The 17794-nt window shown below is 41.0% G+C and overlaps 1 protein-coding gene across 3 annotated transcripts in view; it reads left to right on the forward strand.

Annotated features, from left to right (window-relative positions):
- The window catches only part of LOC123366466 (dermatan-sulfate epimerase), a 275329-nt gene extending 257535 nt beyond the window's left edge, over positions 1-17794 (forward strand). For all 3 annotated transcript variants that reach the window (XM_045009972.1, XM_045009969.1, XM_045009970.1), the window contains 4 exons: positions 3618-3871; positions 6889-7128; positions 10379-10586; positions 13454-17794. In XM_045009972.1, the coding sequence (XP_044865907.1) occupies positions 3618-3871; positions 6889-7128; positions 10379-10586; positions 13454-15212 (2461 nt within the window). In that variant the 3' untranslated portion in view covers positions 15213-17794. The remainder of the gene's footprint in view (positions 1-3617; positions 3872-6888; positions 7129-10378; positions 10587-13453) is intronic.

Below are 17794 nucleotides of genomic sequence, written 5' to 3' on the forward strand. Positions count from 1 at the left end.
ACCATGGTCTGACCCAGTATGGTAGCTTTTATGTTCTTAGTGACTCCACAGTATTAATAAATGAATGAGTACAGTCTTTAATCATATTCCATCAGAACTATAGTATACCTGTTTAGTCTGCTATTTATAAAAGTTTAGGTTGAAATCCTGGCCCCACTAAAGCCAATGATAAAACTCTCATTAACTGCAGTGGGGCCAGGTTTCACTCCTCCTCTCCCTCTCTCCCTCCCCCCGGTCAGTGTTCAAAATGTATTTTTAGAAATAAAAAAACATTGTAAGGTGAATGAGTGGAGGTTAAAGAGAACTGAAAGCTCTGCAAGCCGTTGCTTATTTCTCATACCAAGTATTAATATTCAGGATATATTCCTTCAAATGCTGCTCTGCAAAACAAGTCTGAAATGTACATGATCCTATTGATTATGAGAATCCTTTGCTCTGCAAATTTTTCCCTGTTCAGATTTAATCCTTTGTTAGGCTTAGCACAATTATTATTCTTCACACAAGCAAATATTGTCTATCAGATTTTTGAATAATAGCATTTTATTCCAGCTATTTCGTGTATTTGTTTGAATTTTGTATTTTTGATTATTCTAAATGTGTAAATTTGCTTTCATATCTATAGGCCAAAGTCTCCCTTACATACTCTAGCATAGCTCAATTCCATGGCTGTTTGATGGCCTACGTGAAATACAATAGTGGTCTGAATCTACTTCCTGGTGGACAAGGTGTCCATATTGCAAAAAACTCATTCACAGTTGGCACTCTTCTTGGCAGTCTTAACAGAGAGTCCAAGAACTAATTGAGCATGGAGACTTCTGGAAGTGGCCCCTCTAGGTCAGGGATGAGGAATATTGGCAGGTGTGAAGGGGAACACTCACTGCCAATGCTGCTTAGTGGTCAGGCTGGTGTGGCAGGTTGACTTCCTCACAGGCATTCCCCTTTTCCACTGCTGCTGCACCCTGCAGTGATCTGTCCTTTCAGTGACTCAGCCCTTTGTCCAGGTCACATTTTCAAGTCCACCCCTTTCAGGGTATATAAAAAAAGACTTCAATAACCAGTAGGTCTTCAGGACCAAATGAAGGATTCAGAGTTTCCCCCTTGGCTCATGGTCTTGTGGTCCGGAACTTTCTATCTTCCGGGTCTTCCCCCAACTAAGTTCCCCACCAAGGGGTAGATTTCTGTAATGATCCCTCTTTAGGGGGTAGTCAGGAAGCCCAGGCCCACCCCCTCCACCAGGCTCCAAATTAGAGCCCAGTGGTAGGCACTTAAGTTCTGCTCCATGGGCTGCTGTGCAGCTCTTTCTCTGGATCACTTCCTACTAGTCCCCTCTCTTCCCACAGGGTAAAGTAAAGGATTGAACATAAAGATGAAATTCCTGACCCTCAGAGAATCAGTGATCTCTTTGCAGACTTGGTTAGGCCACCATAGCCAGGTCTCAGGCAGCAAGAGCTCCTATGGAGTTCCTTCCCAGGAGCTGAGAGTGCAAGTCAGCTCACTTGCACTGTCTGCCTGCTAGTGAGCTACTTTGCTTCCCTTTTTAATCTCCTCCCAAGTAGGGTTGCCAACTTTCTGATTGCAGAAAACCACATTAAACCGCTGCCCCGTGCTTTCCCCAAGGCTATGCCCCTTCTCCAAGGCCCCAACCTCACTCACTCCATCCCCCCTCCCTCCCTCGCTCACTCTCCCCCCCACCCTTGTTCACTTGCTCATTTTCACTGGGCTGGGGCAAGGGGTTGGGGGGCAGAAGGAAGTGAGGTGTGGGCTCTGGGGTGGGGCCGGGATGAGGGGTGTGGGATGGAGGAGGGGGCTCCAGGCTGGGGGGTGGGGCCGAGGGGTTTGGAATGCAAAAGAGGATGAGGGGTGTGGGCTCCTGAAGGGAGCAGGAAGGGGCTCAGGGCTAGGGCAAGGGGTTGGGGTGCGGGCTCACTTACCTTACTTCAGGTGGCTCCCTGAAGCAGCCGGTATGTCCCTGCAGCCCCTAGGTGGAGGGGCAGCCAGGCAGCTCTGTGTGCTGTCTGTGCCCACAGGCTCTGCCACTGCAATTCCCTTTGGCCACAGTTCCCAGCCAATGGGAGCTACGGAGCCAGTGCCCAGGGTGAAGGCAGCACACGGCGCCTCCCTGGCTGCCCCTGCATCTAGGGGACGAAGGGACATGCTGGTTGCGTCTGGGAGCCACACATAGCCACGGAGCCTGCCTGCCTTAGCCCCACTGTGCCACTGACTGGACTTTTAGCAGCCCAATCAGCAGTGCTGACCAGAGCGGCCCGGGTCCATTTTTGACCAAGAGCACTTGGAGGAGAGGAAGGTGATCAGGAACAGTCAACATGGATTCACCAAGGACAAGTCATGCCTGACCAACCTGATTGCCTTCTATGATGAGATAACTGGCTCTGTGGATATGGGGAAAGCACTGGACGTGATATACCTTGACTTTTAACAAAGCTTTTGATATGGTCTCCCACAGTATTCTTGCCAGCAAGTTAAAAAAGTATGGATTGGATGAATGGACTATAAGGTGGATAGAAAGCTGGCTAGATTGTCAAGCTCAAAGGGTAGTGATCAACAGCTCGATTCTAGTTGGCAGCCGGTATCAAGCGGAGTGCCCCAGGGGTCGGTCCTGGGGCTAGTTTTGTTCAACATCTTTATTAATGATCTGGATGATGGGATGGACTGCACCCTCAGCATGTTCGCAGATGACACTAAACTGTGGGGAGAGGTAGATACACTGGAGGGTAGAGATAAGGTCCAGAGTATCCTAGACAAATTGGAAGATTGGGCCAAAAGAAATCTGATGTGGTTCAACAAGGACAAATGCAGAGTCCTGCACTTAGGACTGAAGAATCCCATGCACTGCTACAGGCTTGTGACCAACTGACAAAGCAGCAGTTCTTCAGAAAAGGACCTGAGGATTACAGTGGATGAGAAGCTGGATATGAGTCAGCAGTGTGCCCTTGTTTCCAAGAAGGCTAACCGCATATTGGACTCCATTAGTAGGAGCGTTGCCAGCAGATCGAGGGAAGTGATTATTCCCCTCTATTTGACACTGGTGAGGCCACATCTGGAGTATTGCGTCCAGTTTTGGGCCTCCCACTACAGAAAGGATGTGGACAAATTGGAGAGAGTCGAGTGGAGGGCAACAAAATCAGGGGGCTGGGGCACGACTTACGAGAAGAGGCTGAGGGAATGGGGCTTGTTTAGTCTGCAGATACTGAGGTAAAGATATCCATTTATCTATGGAAAAGGAATTCATTTATCTAACGCAACTAATGAGCTTTTAAGGAAGACTACTGTATCTATTTAGAAACAAGTGAAATGCTCCAGAGAGAGTTAATAGATAGCATGTTCTGTGTGTTAGGAACATACATCATAGGACTGGAAGTGACCATCTGTGCTGTTAAGTCCAGTCCCCTAGTATTTCAGGCCAACCCTGGCCTATAAAACCCCATTCATAAATTTAACAAGCTTCAGATGAAAACTAGTTAGGTTGTTTCCTGTTGGAAGGCTGTTGAACTCTGCATTAGGTACTTAATTTCAAAGATATTGAGTTACTTACACATCAAAGCCTGGTGAAAAATCTTTGGAACTCAATTTATTAATTGACCTTTCTTCTTTGACAGGTTAGTGAAGGATGCTCCATGGGATGAGGTCCCTCTTGCTCACTCTTTGGTTGCGTTTGCCACTGCTTATGACTTCTTGTACAACTACCTTAGCAAGACTGAACAGGAAAGATTTCTTGAGGTGATTGCTAATGCCTCAGGATATATGTATGAAACATCATACAGGCGTGGATGGGGTTTTCAGTACCTACATAACCATCAGCCTACCAACTGCATGGCCCTGCTGGCAGGAAGCCTGGTTATGATGAATCAAGGTATGCACTAATCAGTGGAGACATTCTTTTTAAAATGTGTTAGTCGTGTTTGTAAGTTATGAATAAAGTCTCAAGAACTGATACAAGTATGTATTCTAAGTTGTACATGTTAGTGCTCAACCTCTAATTCAGCCAGGTGTAAACATGTGCAAGTGTATGTATCAGCTAAAGTACAACTATATTCAGCATCTTTTTTTTAATTGTTGATTACACATATAACTCTACTGGTTTTCATTCGTATATATATATATATAAAAATCAGTTACACATGGTGTAAATTGTACAGATTGTTGTAAAGGTGAAGATCAATAATTGTCAAATCACTACTTGTAGGTATTAAAACAAATTGTACACAATGTAACCACCCCAAGCATCCAAGTGTAGGCTCTTCAAGTCTTTCTAATTCAGGCCAAGTGAATAGATCAGAAATTCCTTGGGGTGGGGGCTATCTTTTTGTTAAGCATTTGTACTGTGCCTGCAACTGATCACTGATTAGGATACCTTACCCTCTCTACAATAGTAAATAGTAATAGTAATATACCGAAGAGGTTTTTTTCCCCCCTGACATATAGAGTGTGGAGGTTGGCTTTATCTAAGTAGGATCCTTAAATGTTCACCCATTCCTCATAATCTAATCTTTCCCCTTTGTGGTAGCTGAGGGTGGTCCCCACTTTCTCTGAGAGTAAAGAGCAGTAACTGTGGTTTGCATCCAACAAGGTTGGCATCATGAATCTATCAGAATTTGCAGTTTGGGTTGAACACTTGATGTGAGCATGTGGCTACTTTTAGCAACTTCCAATTCTTTTAGGAATTGGTAACATGAAACAAATATTACTTTTGAGTTAAAATTAGTAGAATAAATCTGTCCTAGATAGTGACTAAAATTAGCATTCAGGAAGAATTTTGATTTCTATAGTTTATATCTGTAAGTTTCCAAAAAGTAAAAAAAAAAAAAATTATTGTAGTATTGCAGTATAGTTTTAGATTGTCTTTCTAGCAATACAATAAAATGTATTCTCTTTTAGCTTACGATAGAGCAAACAAATAGGTGAGGTAAACATATAATTATATAAAACTAATTTATTTTAATATTATGACTTTCAGGGCCGGCTCCAGGGGTTTTGCCGCCCGAAGCAGCCAAAAAAATTGCGATCTGCGGCAATTCAGCGGGAGGTCCTTCACTCCAGGCGGGAGTGAGGGACCCTCCGCCGAATTGCCGCCGAATACCTGAAAGTGCTGCCCCGCTCCGGAGTTGCCGCCCCAAGCACCTGCTTGATAAGCTGGTGCCTGGCGCCAGCCCTGATGACTTTATACAATGTGAATAACATACCATATGTAAGGAGTATTACAGTTGCGTCTAGAGGACCCAATTAAGATCAAGATCCCATTGTGCTAGGCATTGTACAAACACTTTGTGTTGAGTCCTGCTCCAAACAGCTTACAGTCCTAATAGACAAAATAGACAAAGGAATCATTATCTCCGTTGTATAGATGGGAGGGATTGCCGCACAGAGAGATTAAGTGGCTTGCCCAAGGTCACACGTGATGATTGTGGCAGAGCTGATAATTGAGCCCAGTTCCAGATGCAGTCTAAGTATTCAATAAATTATGATCTTCTGAGTTAAAATAAGAACTCAGGTTGTTTTGAAAAATATTTGGATAACCAATAGGCTGATACATAATGTTCTCTAAAGGAAAACACTAATTCCCTTTTCACATTTGGCTAGAGATGGTATTAAATAGCCTACTTGTTCCTTCTTATACACTGATGTGTAATAGATTGATGGGATGGAATAGTTGTAAACCAAGTAACAGCCGCCTACTGTATGTTTCAGGATGATAAATGCACTGCTACTACTGAACCATGAGACGATAATTCTCCCTAGTGTGATATTTTAGATCAACAGTAAGGGTACACGTTAGAAATGCTAAAGAAGTATTAACAACCAAAATATTTATTGTGGCTTTTATGTCACAGCACATAGTAAGGATGATGTGCATCACTATAATGGAGGCATTATGTGTGTTAGGATGGCACAATGTCTCTAAGATCATTGAAGGGAGTTCTTACAGAGCAGTCACTAATGCACCTTTTAGCATGGTATAGTATATGCCAGCTGCCTGCATCAGCTGATCTCTGCTAGATGATGCAGAAATGAGTGGTGCTCCACATCCACATACCTTGCTCTCTTTGGAGATTCTACTGCTGCTACTACTAGTCTCTCAATATTTGTGTCTGGGTGCACATTTTGGCTAGCTCATGGGCAGATGGCACGATGTGGGGTTTCCTTCACCTTCTCCCCACTTGTTGAACAAGCCAAAAGGGACCAGAATGGTAAGACCTCTGATAATCTTTTCTTGAGAAGAAATCTTTACATGTTTAGATAGTACAGTATTCTAAAAATGTACATAGTATGGAACATCTTCTACTATGTAATATTTAATTTCACTCTAAGTTTAAACTTCTTGATTAAGTATTCTTATTGTTAATTGTCATTCACATCTGTTAAGCACCCACCCATCGGTGTGTGTGTTTTGTGAATGTTTCACTTTTGGCAACCATATTGCTAAAAAATAAATGACTCGGATAATTCCATTATTGGAGCCCTCTGGTGGAGATAATAGATTTGTTTGCATTCTGTTTTAATTTCAAATGCATGATCCCATGTGGCAAGAGATGATTCTCACTATGTGAATGTATTGAGCATAATAGGGACATCTTTCTTTGAAAGTACAAGGTGTGCTTCCTTTATTTGTATCTCTGCTTAATAACAATTAGGTGTTGGCAGATTTTCTTCACTAAATTAAGCTTGAACTCCTTTGTTCATTAAAAATTAAAATCTGCATGCAATCAGTTTTATTCTCACCCTACAACTGCAAGGAGATGGCAGACTTAGGTCATATTTTAGGACTGCAGAGGTCATACTTTGGAGCACCCTTATTTTAAAAAAATCATATGCTGGAGGCACAGTATGTTATAAAGTTGTGTCAGCTTCATCCACATCTTCCTCTTTCAGGCTATCTTCAGGAAGCGTACTTGTGGACTAAGCAAGTGCTGTCAATCATGGAAAAGTCTATAGTCCTGCTGCGAGAAGTTACAGATGGATCCCTCTATGAAGGAGTGGCTTATGGCAGCTACACCACCAGATCTCTCTTTCAGTACATGTTTCTTGTCCAAAGGCACTTTGACATCAACCACTTCAATCACCCGTGGCTTAAAGAGCACTTTGCATTTATGTATAGAACTGTCCTGCCAGGTAGGTAGCTTGGATTGATAAAGGAACATCTGCTAATTTCTAAATCAATTACAAGTTTCACAGTTAAAGTACAGTTTTATATAGCTCAAATAGTGCAGCATTCTGTATGTTTTTATATACCTGCATGAAAATGACACTACTGTTGTCTATTAAGTGCTTGCCCTTAGAATTGGTCAAAAAATAAGAAAATGATTTTATGAAAAAGCTTAACATTTCAAAGTTGCTTCTATCTTTGGAATGGACCCATTTTCTGTTTTGGCTTTTTTGTGTGTGTGAATTTTGTCTTGATATTTTTTCTTGAAATTTTGTCAGAATCATTTTCAAAATTGTTACCAAAAATCATTGCATTGAAAACAGGGTTTTTTGGAATGGAAAAAATTGATAGGCATTTTTACAAAAATTGAAAAAGTTTTCATAACATCAATTTTTCCCCAAGAAGTTTCATTTAAAGAAAAAGCAATTTTGACTAAAATATTTTTCATGTAAAAAAATATTAACTAGCTCTATTGGTAGGGTTCTCAGTGCAGTCCAAGGAGACATGGGCCAAATTGTTCCAGTTTGAGTGCCTAAGGTTATACAGATATATAACTATTTAGGCACCAGTGATGGGGCTGGCATTTTGGCTTGTGTCATTGTGGCATAGAACTACTATCAGAGTTAGGTAGTGGAAAGGAAAGCTACCTTTGCTGGCTGAAAGTTTGGGAAGGTTAAATGGGGAGAGATGTCCCTCAGATACATGAAAGAGAAGTTTGTTCTTCTGTGGAAAAGTACCAGGAAAAGAAAATTATTAGGACTGATGGGCAAAAGAGTAACTACGTTCAGGCTCTCTATTAAGTTATACATCATTTGTTTCCTATGCTCTATCAAGTTCTTTGTTTTCTGTTCAGTGAATATATTTTCTGGTATACATAGTATGACCATGGGTTTCTGTCTTTGAGGTATTCCGTGTGTTCTAGTGGTAAACTGTATTGCTGTTTAACATCCAAAATACGGGACTTATAATATCCTTTGGGTAGGTCAAGTCTTCTGCTGTTCCATACAGTACAGTGAGCAATGACTATATTCAGTAAATAATAAGAAATACACCTCTACCCCGATATAACGTGACCCGATATAACACAAATTCGGATATAACGCGGTAAAGCAGTGCTCCGGGGGGGGCGGGGCTGCGCACTCCGGCGGATCAAAGCAAGTTCGATATAAAACAGTTTCACCTATAACGCGGTATGATTTTTCCGCTCCTCAGGACAGTGTTATATCGGGATAGAGGTGTAGTTACTAGCTTTTAATTTAATAGATAGCAAAGAACTTTGCAAAGGAAGGTCATCATTATTCCCATTTTAGTGAGGAACAGAGATGCAAAGTGACATGTCCAAGGTTACCCCACAAATTAGTGGCAGAGCTGGGAGTGGAACCCAGGTCTCCTGAGTCCCAATCCTCTCTGTGTTACGTCTTAATTACTGTTAAGTTCTGTGTTTACTGCTGTATGAAATGGAAGAGACAGGGTCCCTGCCCTAAGGAGTTTCCAGTCTAAAAGACACATACTTGATGACCCCGAGGAAGGCTCTATCTTAGACCATAGCAATGAGTTGTTGTATTTTGATAGGTATGTGACAGCATCATTCACATAGGTGCAATAACATTGGGAGGTTTCGTGAAGAGAGTTTTAAGGGATTTAAATGGGAAGAGTTGGAGCCCTGTAGACTGCAAAAAGAAGATGTTCCAGAAATAAGGTGCAGCATTGCCGTGGGGTGGGGGGAGGGCGGGTTGGCAGAAAGCATGAAGGCAAGAATGGGAGAAAGATACAAAAGTAGTGGTGAAATTAGTATCTTGGGCAGAGCAAAACGAGAGAGGACAAAGAGCACAGACTTAGGTAGGCATAGAGTTGCACAGAGAATGAGATGCTCAAGTTTAACATGGAAGGCAAGTGGAAGCCAACAGAAGAATTAAATGAGAATGAAATTACAGTAATGAAATTGGGACAGTACCAAGGAATGGACATGCATTTTAGCTACATGGGTCATCTATTTTAGATGTTGTGGGAACAGAAGAGTCATGACATTTAAACAACTTGGATGTGTGGAGACATAAGATAAAGTACTCATGAAGTATTTTGCAAAGCAGCTATATAAGTGTAAACGGAGGAAAGATTTAAAAGGGGAGAATGGGAAATATAGTAATGTGGGGAGAACTTGAAAAGTTTGAGGTTTGCTTCAGACTGGATAAGTAGTCCAAAATTCTGTTCCTGCTCTGAACTTTTTCTGAGTTATTGTAACTTCTTGAGTTAGCAAAATTAGGCTGGAAATCTTGTAAGAGGCAGCACAGTTGCAAACTTTCTGGTACTTTCTCTTCTGATTAGGCTGCAATCATACTTTTGTTTTGAAGTCCCAGTGGAATTAAAGTGCAGAGATGTAAATATGAAAATTAATTGTAAAAAATGTAACCAAACTTTGTCAACTTTCAGAAGAGATTTTTGTTCCAGTTGGGCTCAAGTTTCTAATGAAGACTTACGTTGGTTCTTTCTGTGTCCAGATCAGTTCAGCCTGCTGTAAATACAAATTTAACCTCAAACTATGGGTAAAAAATACAAAATCCTAACTTGGATGGATTTTAGGGGCCAGTTCTCTGCAGTCATAAATGGGCATAGTTCTGATACAGTCAGTGGAGCTATGCTGATTTACATCAGCTAAAGATTTGGCCCTGTATTCCGAACACCACCCAGAAGGCAAGAATACCTTTGACATGACAGTACACACCCATATTAGAAGAATGGCTCACACAGACTCCACATGATACCTCAGGCATCTGCTTCAGAAAGATACTTAAACAACAAAACACACTTGTTTTAGTTTTTTCAAGGTATAGATTTCATTTTACCTTGAGGAGCTTCTGTGAGCTGTAGTTACTTTAAAGGGCATGGATTGACATAAGAAAAACAAAATCTTTAAACTGATACTATCCTTTGTGAGAGGTTAAAGTGAAGAAAGGGAGGAGGATGGGGCCTTTCTCCTAGACATTTCTGTATCACTGTGCTTTCTTTAGTTTAAGAAGAAAGGCGAGTATTAAAGTATGCTACAGCAATGGGAAATAGCTACTGTATAACCTGACTGGGTCATTCAAGAGTATGTCTATAAATACTTTAAAAGAGTAAACCCATTTGTAATGCTTGGCTTCATCATCCTTACTTTACAGTACAAGTCTTTGTTCATTTATTTGCTTGTTCTTGTGTTCCTTTTAACTTTTTACCAAGGATTTCAGAGAACTGTGGCAATTGCAGACTCCAACTATAACTGGTTCTATGGGCCAGAGAGCCAGTTGGTGTTTCTAGACAAATTTGTCATGCGCAACGGCAGTGGGAATTGGTTGGCAGATCAGATCAGAAGGAATCGAGTGGCGGAAGGCCCTGGGACTCCATCCAAAGGGCAGCGGTGGTGCACTCTTCACACTGAATTTCTCTGGTATGAAACAGAATGAGTGGGCTTCAAAGAAACATGGCAGCTGCTTGGCATTAATCAAAAGCCATTAACTTCCGTTTTCTAATGAACTGTACAAATTGATGTTATACTGGTCATGTGCCTGTGTCTAGTCTAAAAGAGACTCAGAACTTCTTCAAGCCATATAATATATAGACACATACAACACAGGTCTTGTACAGAACTTGTTTTCACATGTTTTCCATCTGTTTGTTGGCAATGCTTTTAGTTGCATTGTTTTAGACAACCATTTTCAAAGGGAGTGAAATTCTTATATCAAAGTTCCCACATGAGTTCTTTAACAAAAAAAACAAAAAATTCTTCCACTCATGTTACAGCTTGTTGTGGGCTTTGGTAGTTAGTTACAAGCTCATTTAAAACCCAGTTCCTTCTTTTAAATGCAATTTAAATGTAAATTTCAATGCTTAAAGAAAGAGAGAAACATAGATTCTTTAAAAAATGGTATATACATTAGCATGTAAGCAATGTTAAAATGGAAAAAAAATTCTGGAACAGGACTTGAGCCACATTTTCCACATAACTTACAACTCAGCCCTAATTTGTAAGACTAGATCATTCCATTGCAGACAAGAAATGAAAATCTTTTAGGGCCTTTAATACGTCCAATTCTTGCTGGTCAATAGTGTGTGTACATATCCAACGTTTAAACTGGCATCATGTTTTTCCCTCACAGTGGCTCAACGTGTATTTCATGCATATGTTTTTGTAATTAAGATATGTACATTGAGAAAATTCATGGCTTGTTGGCTCTCAAATATCCCTCTGGGTGCTGTGCTAGTTATATATTTAGTGCAAGCTCCCTTTCTCCTCATGCACTCAAGGACCCCTGGCAAGTCTGTAGTTAAAAGAGACTCCTTCCCCTGGGAAGATACCTTAACATTCAGGAGTGGGATGTTTCAGTGGATTTGAGTCACAGAAATAAGCCCTAAATGTCCTGGGACTTGCCTACTTGAAAGACTCCCACTCTTCTTGTGCCGTAGTGCTTCAATTGAAGTCAGCGGAGGCACTTGCATTGAAGTCTCCTGGATTAAATATTGAAAGGGAGTGGTCGTAGAGCATTCTCCACGAGGGGCCATTGGCTGTGGAACAAGCTTCCACCTTTGGTCAAAATCACTGAGAGTTGTTATCCTACCAGATATATTCCAAGGCCTGTCTTTGTGTCAGGGCCTGAGGGGGGTAACCATTAATTAGAGAGATGTATTCTGATGGGGAAAGACTTTTTCATCTGGTTATGTTAGGGATGGAGTTCTTGCTGGGGGCTTGATGCTGGTTTTATTTGTTTTGTTCCTTTAAATAATATCTGAAATAGTATATAGCTGCTCATATTAAATAGAAGGAAATTAAAAAATAATTAACCTTATTTAGGTATGATTTCTTTTTAAACTGAAGTGTATTACTTTAGTTTATATACCTACTGTCTTAGAAGTTTGTCTTTTGCCTAGGCAGAGGATAAAATGATCATTTAAAAAAAACCTGGGGGATTATAATTCATTTTTAGTTTATTTCTAATCCTTTTGAAGAGTTCAAACTCTCCATATCCTTCTGTACCTGGGGAGTCTGGAAATTACACCTTGTGCATGATAGGAATTGAGTTTCTTGTAATTGAGTAGACAGTGTACAAGGGGGCACACTGACCTCTCCTGAGTGCTTCCTGTCGTTTGAGTGCAAACCTGGACTCTCTTTTTTCTGTCAGCTGTCGCCCTCATCAGGCAGGTCTTGACTGGCTCAGCCCTCTGGCTAAGTCGCATACAGTCTAAAACAGATGAACCCTTTCCAAGGTGAAAAAGGTTCAGCAGGGCCTGTCACTGCGCCCTTGTCAATTTCTGCAGCCCTGCCTCTGGGCTCAGTTCTCAGCCCCTTCGGGGCTAGCTTTAAGTCTGTGTCTGCTCTGGGATAAAGCAGTAATCCCAGGGCTTTCTCCCTGGAGACGCTTTGCCTTTGATGGTTCTTATTGCCCCACCTCTCCAGCTAGGTCACTCCTTCAAGTCCAATCCCTTCCTTGCTTGAAAAGTGCAACAAAACGCTTGATCCTTTTCAGTGTCTTCAGCCCCATGTGCGGGCCTGTTTAAATTCCAGCCCTTTGCTTGGGTTCCAGAACTAAACTGGCCCCTTCTTGGGGCTTTGCCAACTTTGCCTTTGGCCAGTGCGGGGACCTGGGCCCACTCCCTACTCCAGGTCCCAATCCAGGGACCCTACAAATAGCAGCCACGTCCTGCTTCCTTTAATAGTTGCTGCTGCTGCATTCCCTGGGCTGCTTCCCACTCTGTCCCATCACCTTTGTTACCTGCGGGTTATGGTCCTTACGTTCTCTGTCTGTTCCCTGCCTGAGCAGGGTCTCTCCCAAGCCTCCTCACCTGGAGAGTTTCACAGCCCTCCAGTCCTTCCTCACCCAACCAGCAACTGGACTGCTCAGGCCCGGTGGTTCCTTTTAACTAAGACTGCTATGCTCTGATGCAAGTGTAAACTCTTATCTGCAGACTAGCATTAAATTAGTTATTAAAATTAAGAGGACTGCAGTTTGACATGGTGGGGAAGATGAGTATGGTCCAGTGACCCTGAGAGCTATATCAGTAGGAATTTAACTCCTAGTAGGGCTACCCAAGCCAGACAGTTCAAAGGATAGGGACCAAATGAAAAGATATGCAGTCCACTTGTTCTCCAGGCTGGGGCCAACAACCTATCCTTGTAAAAATGTTACACTGTAGACAATTCTTTCTTTTAAATATTGCAAAATATCATGAGTTTTGGATAGGTGCTGGAAAATCAAAATAAATAAAATAATTATAATTTTAATGTTTAAGTGTAAAACCATGTTCTTTGTCTTTTGGCAGGTATGATGCAAGCTTGCACTCCGTACCTCCACCGGATTATGGTATTCCAAAGCTGCATTATTTTGAGGACTGGGGAGTTGTAACGTATGGAAGTGCATTGCCAGCTGAAATCAACAGGCCCTTCCTCTCCTTCAAATCTGGAAAACTGGGAGGTCGTGCAATATATGATATTGTTCATAAGAATAAGTACAAAGAGTGGATCAAAGGGTGGAGGAACTTCAATGCTGGCCATGAGCACCCTGATGAGAACTCCTTTACCTTTGCTCCCAATGGTGTACCTTTCATAACAGAAGCCTTGTATGGGCCAAAGTATACCTTCTTAAACAATGTGTTGATGTTTTCTCCAGCTATGTCAAAGAGCTGCTTCTCCCCATGGGAAGGGCAGGTTACAGAGGACTGTTCATCAAAGTGGTTGAAATACAAACATGACCTGGCTGCAGACTGCCAGGGGAGAGTAGTCGCCGCTATGGAGAGAAATGGAGTGGTTTTTATCAGGGGAGAAGGAATGGGTGCTTATAACCCAAAACTGAAGTTGAAAAACTTCCAAAGAAACCTTTTACTTCTGCATCCCCAGCTTTTGTTGCTTGTGGACCTAATTCATCTTGAAGATGACAGTCCCCTGGAGGCAGCCACCAGCTTCTTCCACAATGTGGATGTGCCTTTTGAAGAGACTGTTATTGATGATGTCCACGGGGCTTTTATTAGGCATCACGATGGGATATATAAGATGTACTGGATGGATGACACCGGCTACAGTGAGAAGGCTACTGTTGCCTCAAAAATGTATCCCCGGGGCTACCCATATAATGGAACAAACTATGTGAATGTTACAACCCACCTGCGGAACCCAATCACCAGAGCAGTTTACCTCTTCATAGGACCTTCCATAGATGTCCAGAGCTTCAACGTCCATGGAGATTCTCAGCAACTGGATGTCTTCATAGCCACCAGTGAGCATGCCTATGCCGTTTACCTGTGGACTGGTGAGGATGGAGGCCATTCTGTCTTTGCACAGATTATTGCAGATCGCCAAAAAATTCTATTTGACCGAACCTCTACCATAAGGAACTCTGCTGTATCAGAGGTGAAAGATTATGTTCAGATTGTGGAGCAGAATCTTCAGCATTTCAAACCTGTCTTCCAGCAGCTTGAGAAACAGATTCTGTCCCGTGTGCGGAACACAGATAGCTTTAGAAAGACTGCTGAACGCCTGCTGAGATTTTCAGATAAGAGACAGACGGAAGAAGCCATTGATAGGTTATTTGCTATCTCCCAGCAGCAGCAGCAGCAAGGCAGGGCAAAGAAAAGCAAAAAGGTAGCCAAAAGCTACAAGTTTGTCGATGCCGTTCCTGACATCTTTGCACAAATTGAAGTAAATGAGAGAAAAGTGCGACAGAAGGCACAGACTCTGGCACAAAAAGAGTTACCTGTAGATGAAGACGAGGAAATGAAAGACCTTTTAGATTTTGCAGATATTACTTATGTGAAGCACAAAAATGGTGCATCAATCAAAGGTCAATCTGGACTGGAACAAATGGTGAGCACTGCTCGAAGCAGTGCTCCATCAATATCGGCTTCTTATACCCGCCTCTTCCTAATTCTAAACATTGTTATATTCTTTGTCATGCTGGCAATGCAGCTGACCTATTTCCAAAAGGCCAAGAGCCTACATGGCCAAAGATGGCTTTATGCAATACTTTTAGCTGACAGCTGTGTATTATTGTGGCTGTATTCTTCTTGTTCCCAGTCACAATGTTAGCAAAAGATCATGTACTACTTGACCAGTTTATGGTCATATCAGTCTATGCAAAAGAATTAACCCTAATAGGGCCATAGTTTGTTTTTTCCTTTTCTGAAACATTCCAGGAAACAGCTAAGGGAAGGTTGATTTCACCCCATGAGGGAAGAGAGGAAAAATAATGCATTTTTGAGAGACCTAAGTGTTCTTCATCTGTGCTTTGGTTGCGTTTGACATCTGAAGAATATTATGCTTTGTTCATTAAAGCACAGTCTGTGAAACTGTAATTAATTTCTACCAAAAAAAAAAAAAGAGCCTTCTTTAAGGAGTGATTTGTTTCTTAAGATCCTTGGTTTTATACACAATTGTTTTTGCATAGTATTACTTTCAGGCTTCTAAAGATGCCTATGACAGGTAGGTAGGAAATGGTTTTCCTGTTCCATGAAACTGTTTGAGATATCAAAAAAAGTTCCTATTCCAAATTGGGACATAAAATGACAAAACCTTGAAAATATCCATGTATCAAAAATCCATCCCCCCAAAATTTGGGGTTTGAAAATGTGGAAACAGGACATTTTGACCATTTCATAACATTTTTTCCCCAAAATTTTTCAAGTTGAGATTTGTTGAACTTTCAAGGGAGATTTGTAGAAACCAACTCTGTTTCACAAACAATTTAGGTTTTGATGAATCATTTTTCAGTGGAAAAAAAGGTGTTAAAAATTCTCAACCAGCTCTAATGCCTACAGATATAACCTTACAACAGAGTTATTCAAATTTAAAGGGCATAGGAAAGATTAACAAGTTACAGTCGGAGGCAAATAAGAAGCAAACTTTAAGTATAAGAGATTATTTCTCATTATGAGAAATCCCCTTCCCATTCGCCAGACCAGATGAAAACTGGAAGATGAACCCTGATATGATCTGCTTTTGATTTTACAGGGTAACATTTCTCAAACATTTTCTTATGTGGAGCACATCTCAATAGGGAAATTGACTCCTATAGCTCCTCTCCTTCTGTTTGCAATTGCAAAAAACCGCTACCATCACCACCACCACCCTGTGGCAACCCCAGCAATTGCTTATGTGGAAAAGCTGTATTAAGAAAGTATTTGATGGGGGTGGTTTTTAGCTCTCAGGGTGATTATATAGTTGAAAACAAAGAACCATGTGACCAGCCAGTTCTTCATTGACCACCAGCTAGTGCTCTGCAAATCATTGGAGGCACATGGATCATTAATTTGGCAATCATTGATATGGGGAATACTGTGGCTTCTGAAAATGAGTTTGACACCTGCATTAATTAAACTGAATTAAAAAAATCATAGATGTCTGTGAGGTTTTCAGTATGGAGAGGCTATAGAACCGGTGTATATTACTGTATGTCTTTAAAAAACAGAAAAGCATTTCTTCCCATACATTTTGTTAAATAAACAAATCATAATTGTTTCTTATGCATAGATTTTTTTTCTTTGTTGACTGGAATATTTTCCCTGATAATTTAAACAATTCAGTGGTGTTCAATAGCTCCTAATTCACAACATATAATATTGAGGGATGGCTCTCTCTGAATTTCATCACTTGAGCCCTTGATATTGATGTTTTTTCTTCAAATGTTTCTGGCCAAGGGTGGGGACCTTTTCATGAAATAAAAACACACAGCTGAATATCTTAAATTAATAGCCTAGGGTGCAAACTAACACTTTATAAGATCTAGAAAATGTATAACAACACTTACCATTTAATTTCAGTTTCCCATACTGAGGCAAGTTCTGCTCATGTACAGAAAACAGAAGTCTCTTGAAGAGCAGCAAAATAAATTGTCACCCAACATTATTCTTCATAACTTTGCATATTGCTTTCTTCTGAGTTGGATTATAAATTGGTCCAATAATAGGCCGTCGAAGCAGCTGGTAACATATGATAGATCAATAAAAGTGCTTAAAAATGGCATGTGATTTTCTGCTCAATGAAAATTTGTTTATTTCTGCATTTTACATTGAACAAATTTAAAAGAGGGGCAGAAACAGTTGTTGGGTTGTTTTTATTTTCCTAGAGACTGTTGATTAATTTTTAACTCTCGTGTAATATTAATGGTCATTAAATGTTGAATCTTCAGGCAAATGTGTGTTTTCTGTTTCTTAGTTACTTGGGGTTCAGTTTTGCTCTCTAGATACATTACTTGGTGGAAGCAAGGGAAGGATTCCTGTTCTGCTTGGCCTTTGGGCACTGTGCCCCCTGCACACCCATGTAAGTACTAGACACAATCTGGCCATTGTTTTATTGAAATGAGATCGGATTTAGAGAGTAGTACAGAAATCCAATGGGCAGAGTTTGTATTTCCTGAGCCGTTGCAGAATGTGCTACGTGACCCCTATCAAGAGGTCAGTAAAAGCTGGAGAGAGCATGTATGTGTTTATATGTAAGCATACAGTAGAACCTCAGAGTTACAAACATCTCGGGAATGGAGACTGTTCACAACTCTGAAATGTTTGTTACTCAGAGCAAAACGTTATGGTTGTTCTTTCAAAAATGTACAACTGAACATTGACTTAATACAGCTTTGAAATTTTACTATGCAGACAAAAAATGCTGCTTTTAAC

This window comes from Mauremys mutica, chromosome 3 (genome assembly GCF_020497125.1).
Source record: "Mauremys mutica isolate MM-2020 ecotype Southern chromosome 3, ASM2049712v1, whole genome shotgun sequence".
Taxonomy (NCBI): Eukaryota; Metazoa; Chordata; order Testudines; family Geoemydidae; genus Mauremys; species Mauremys mutica.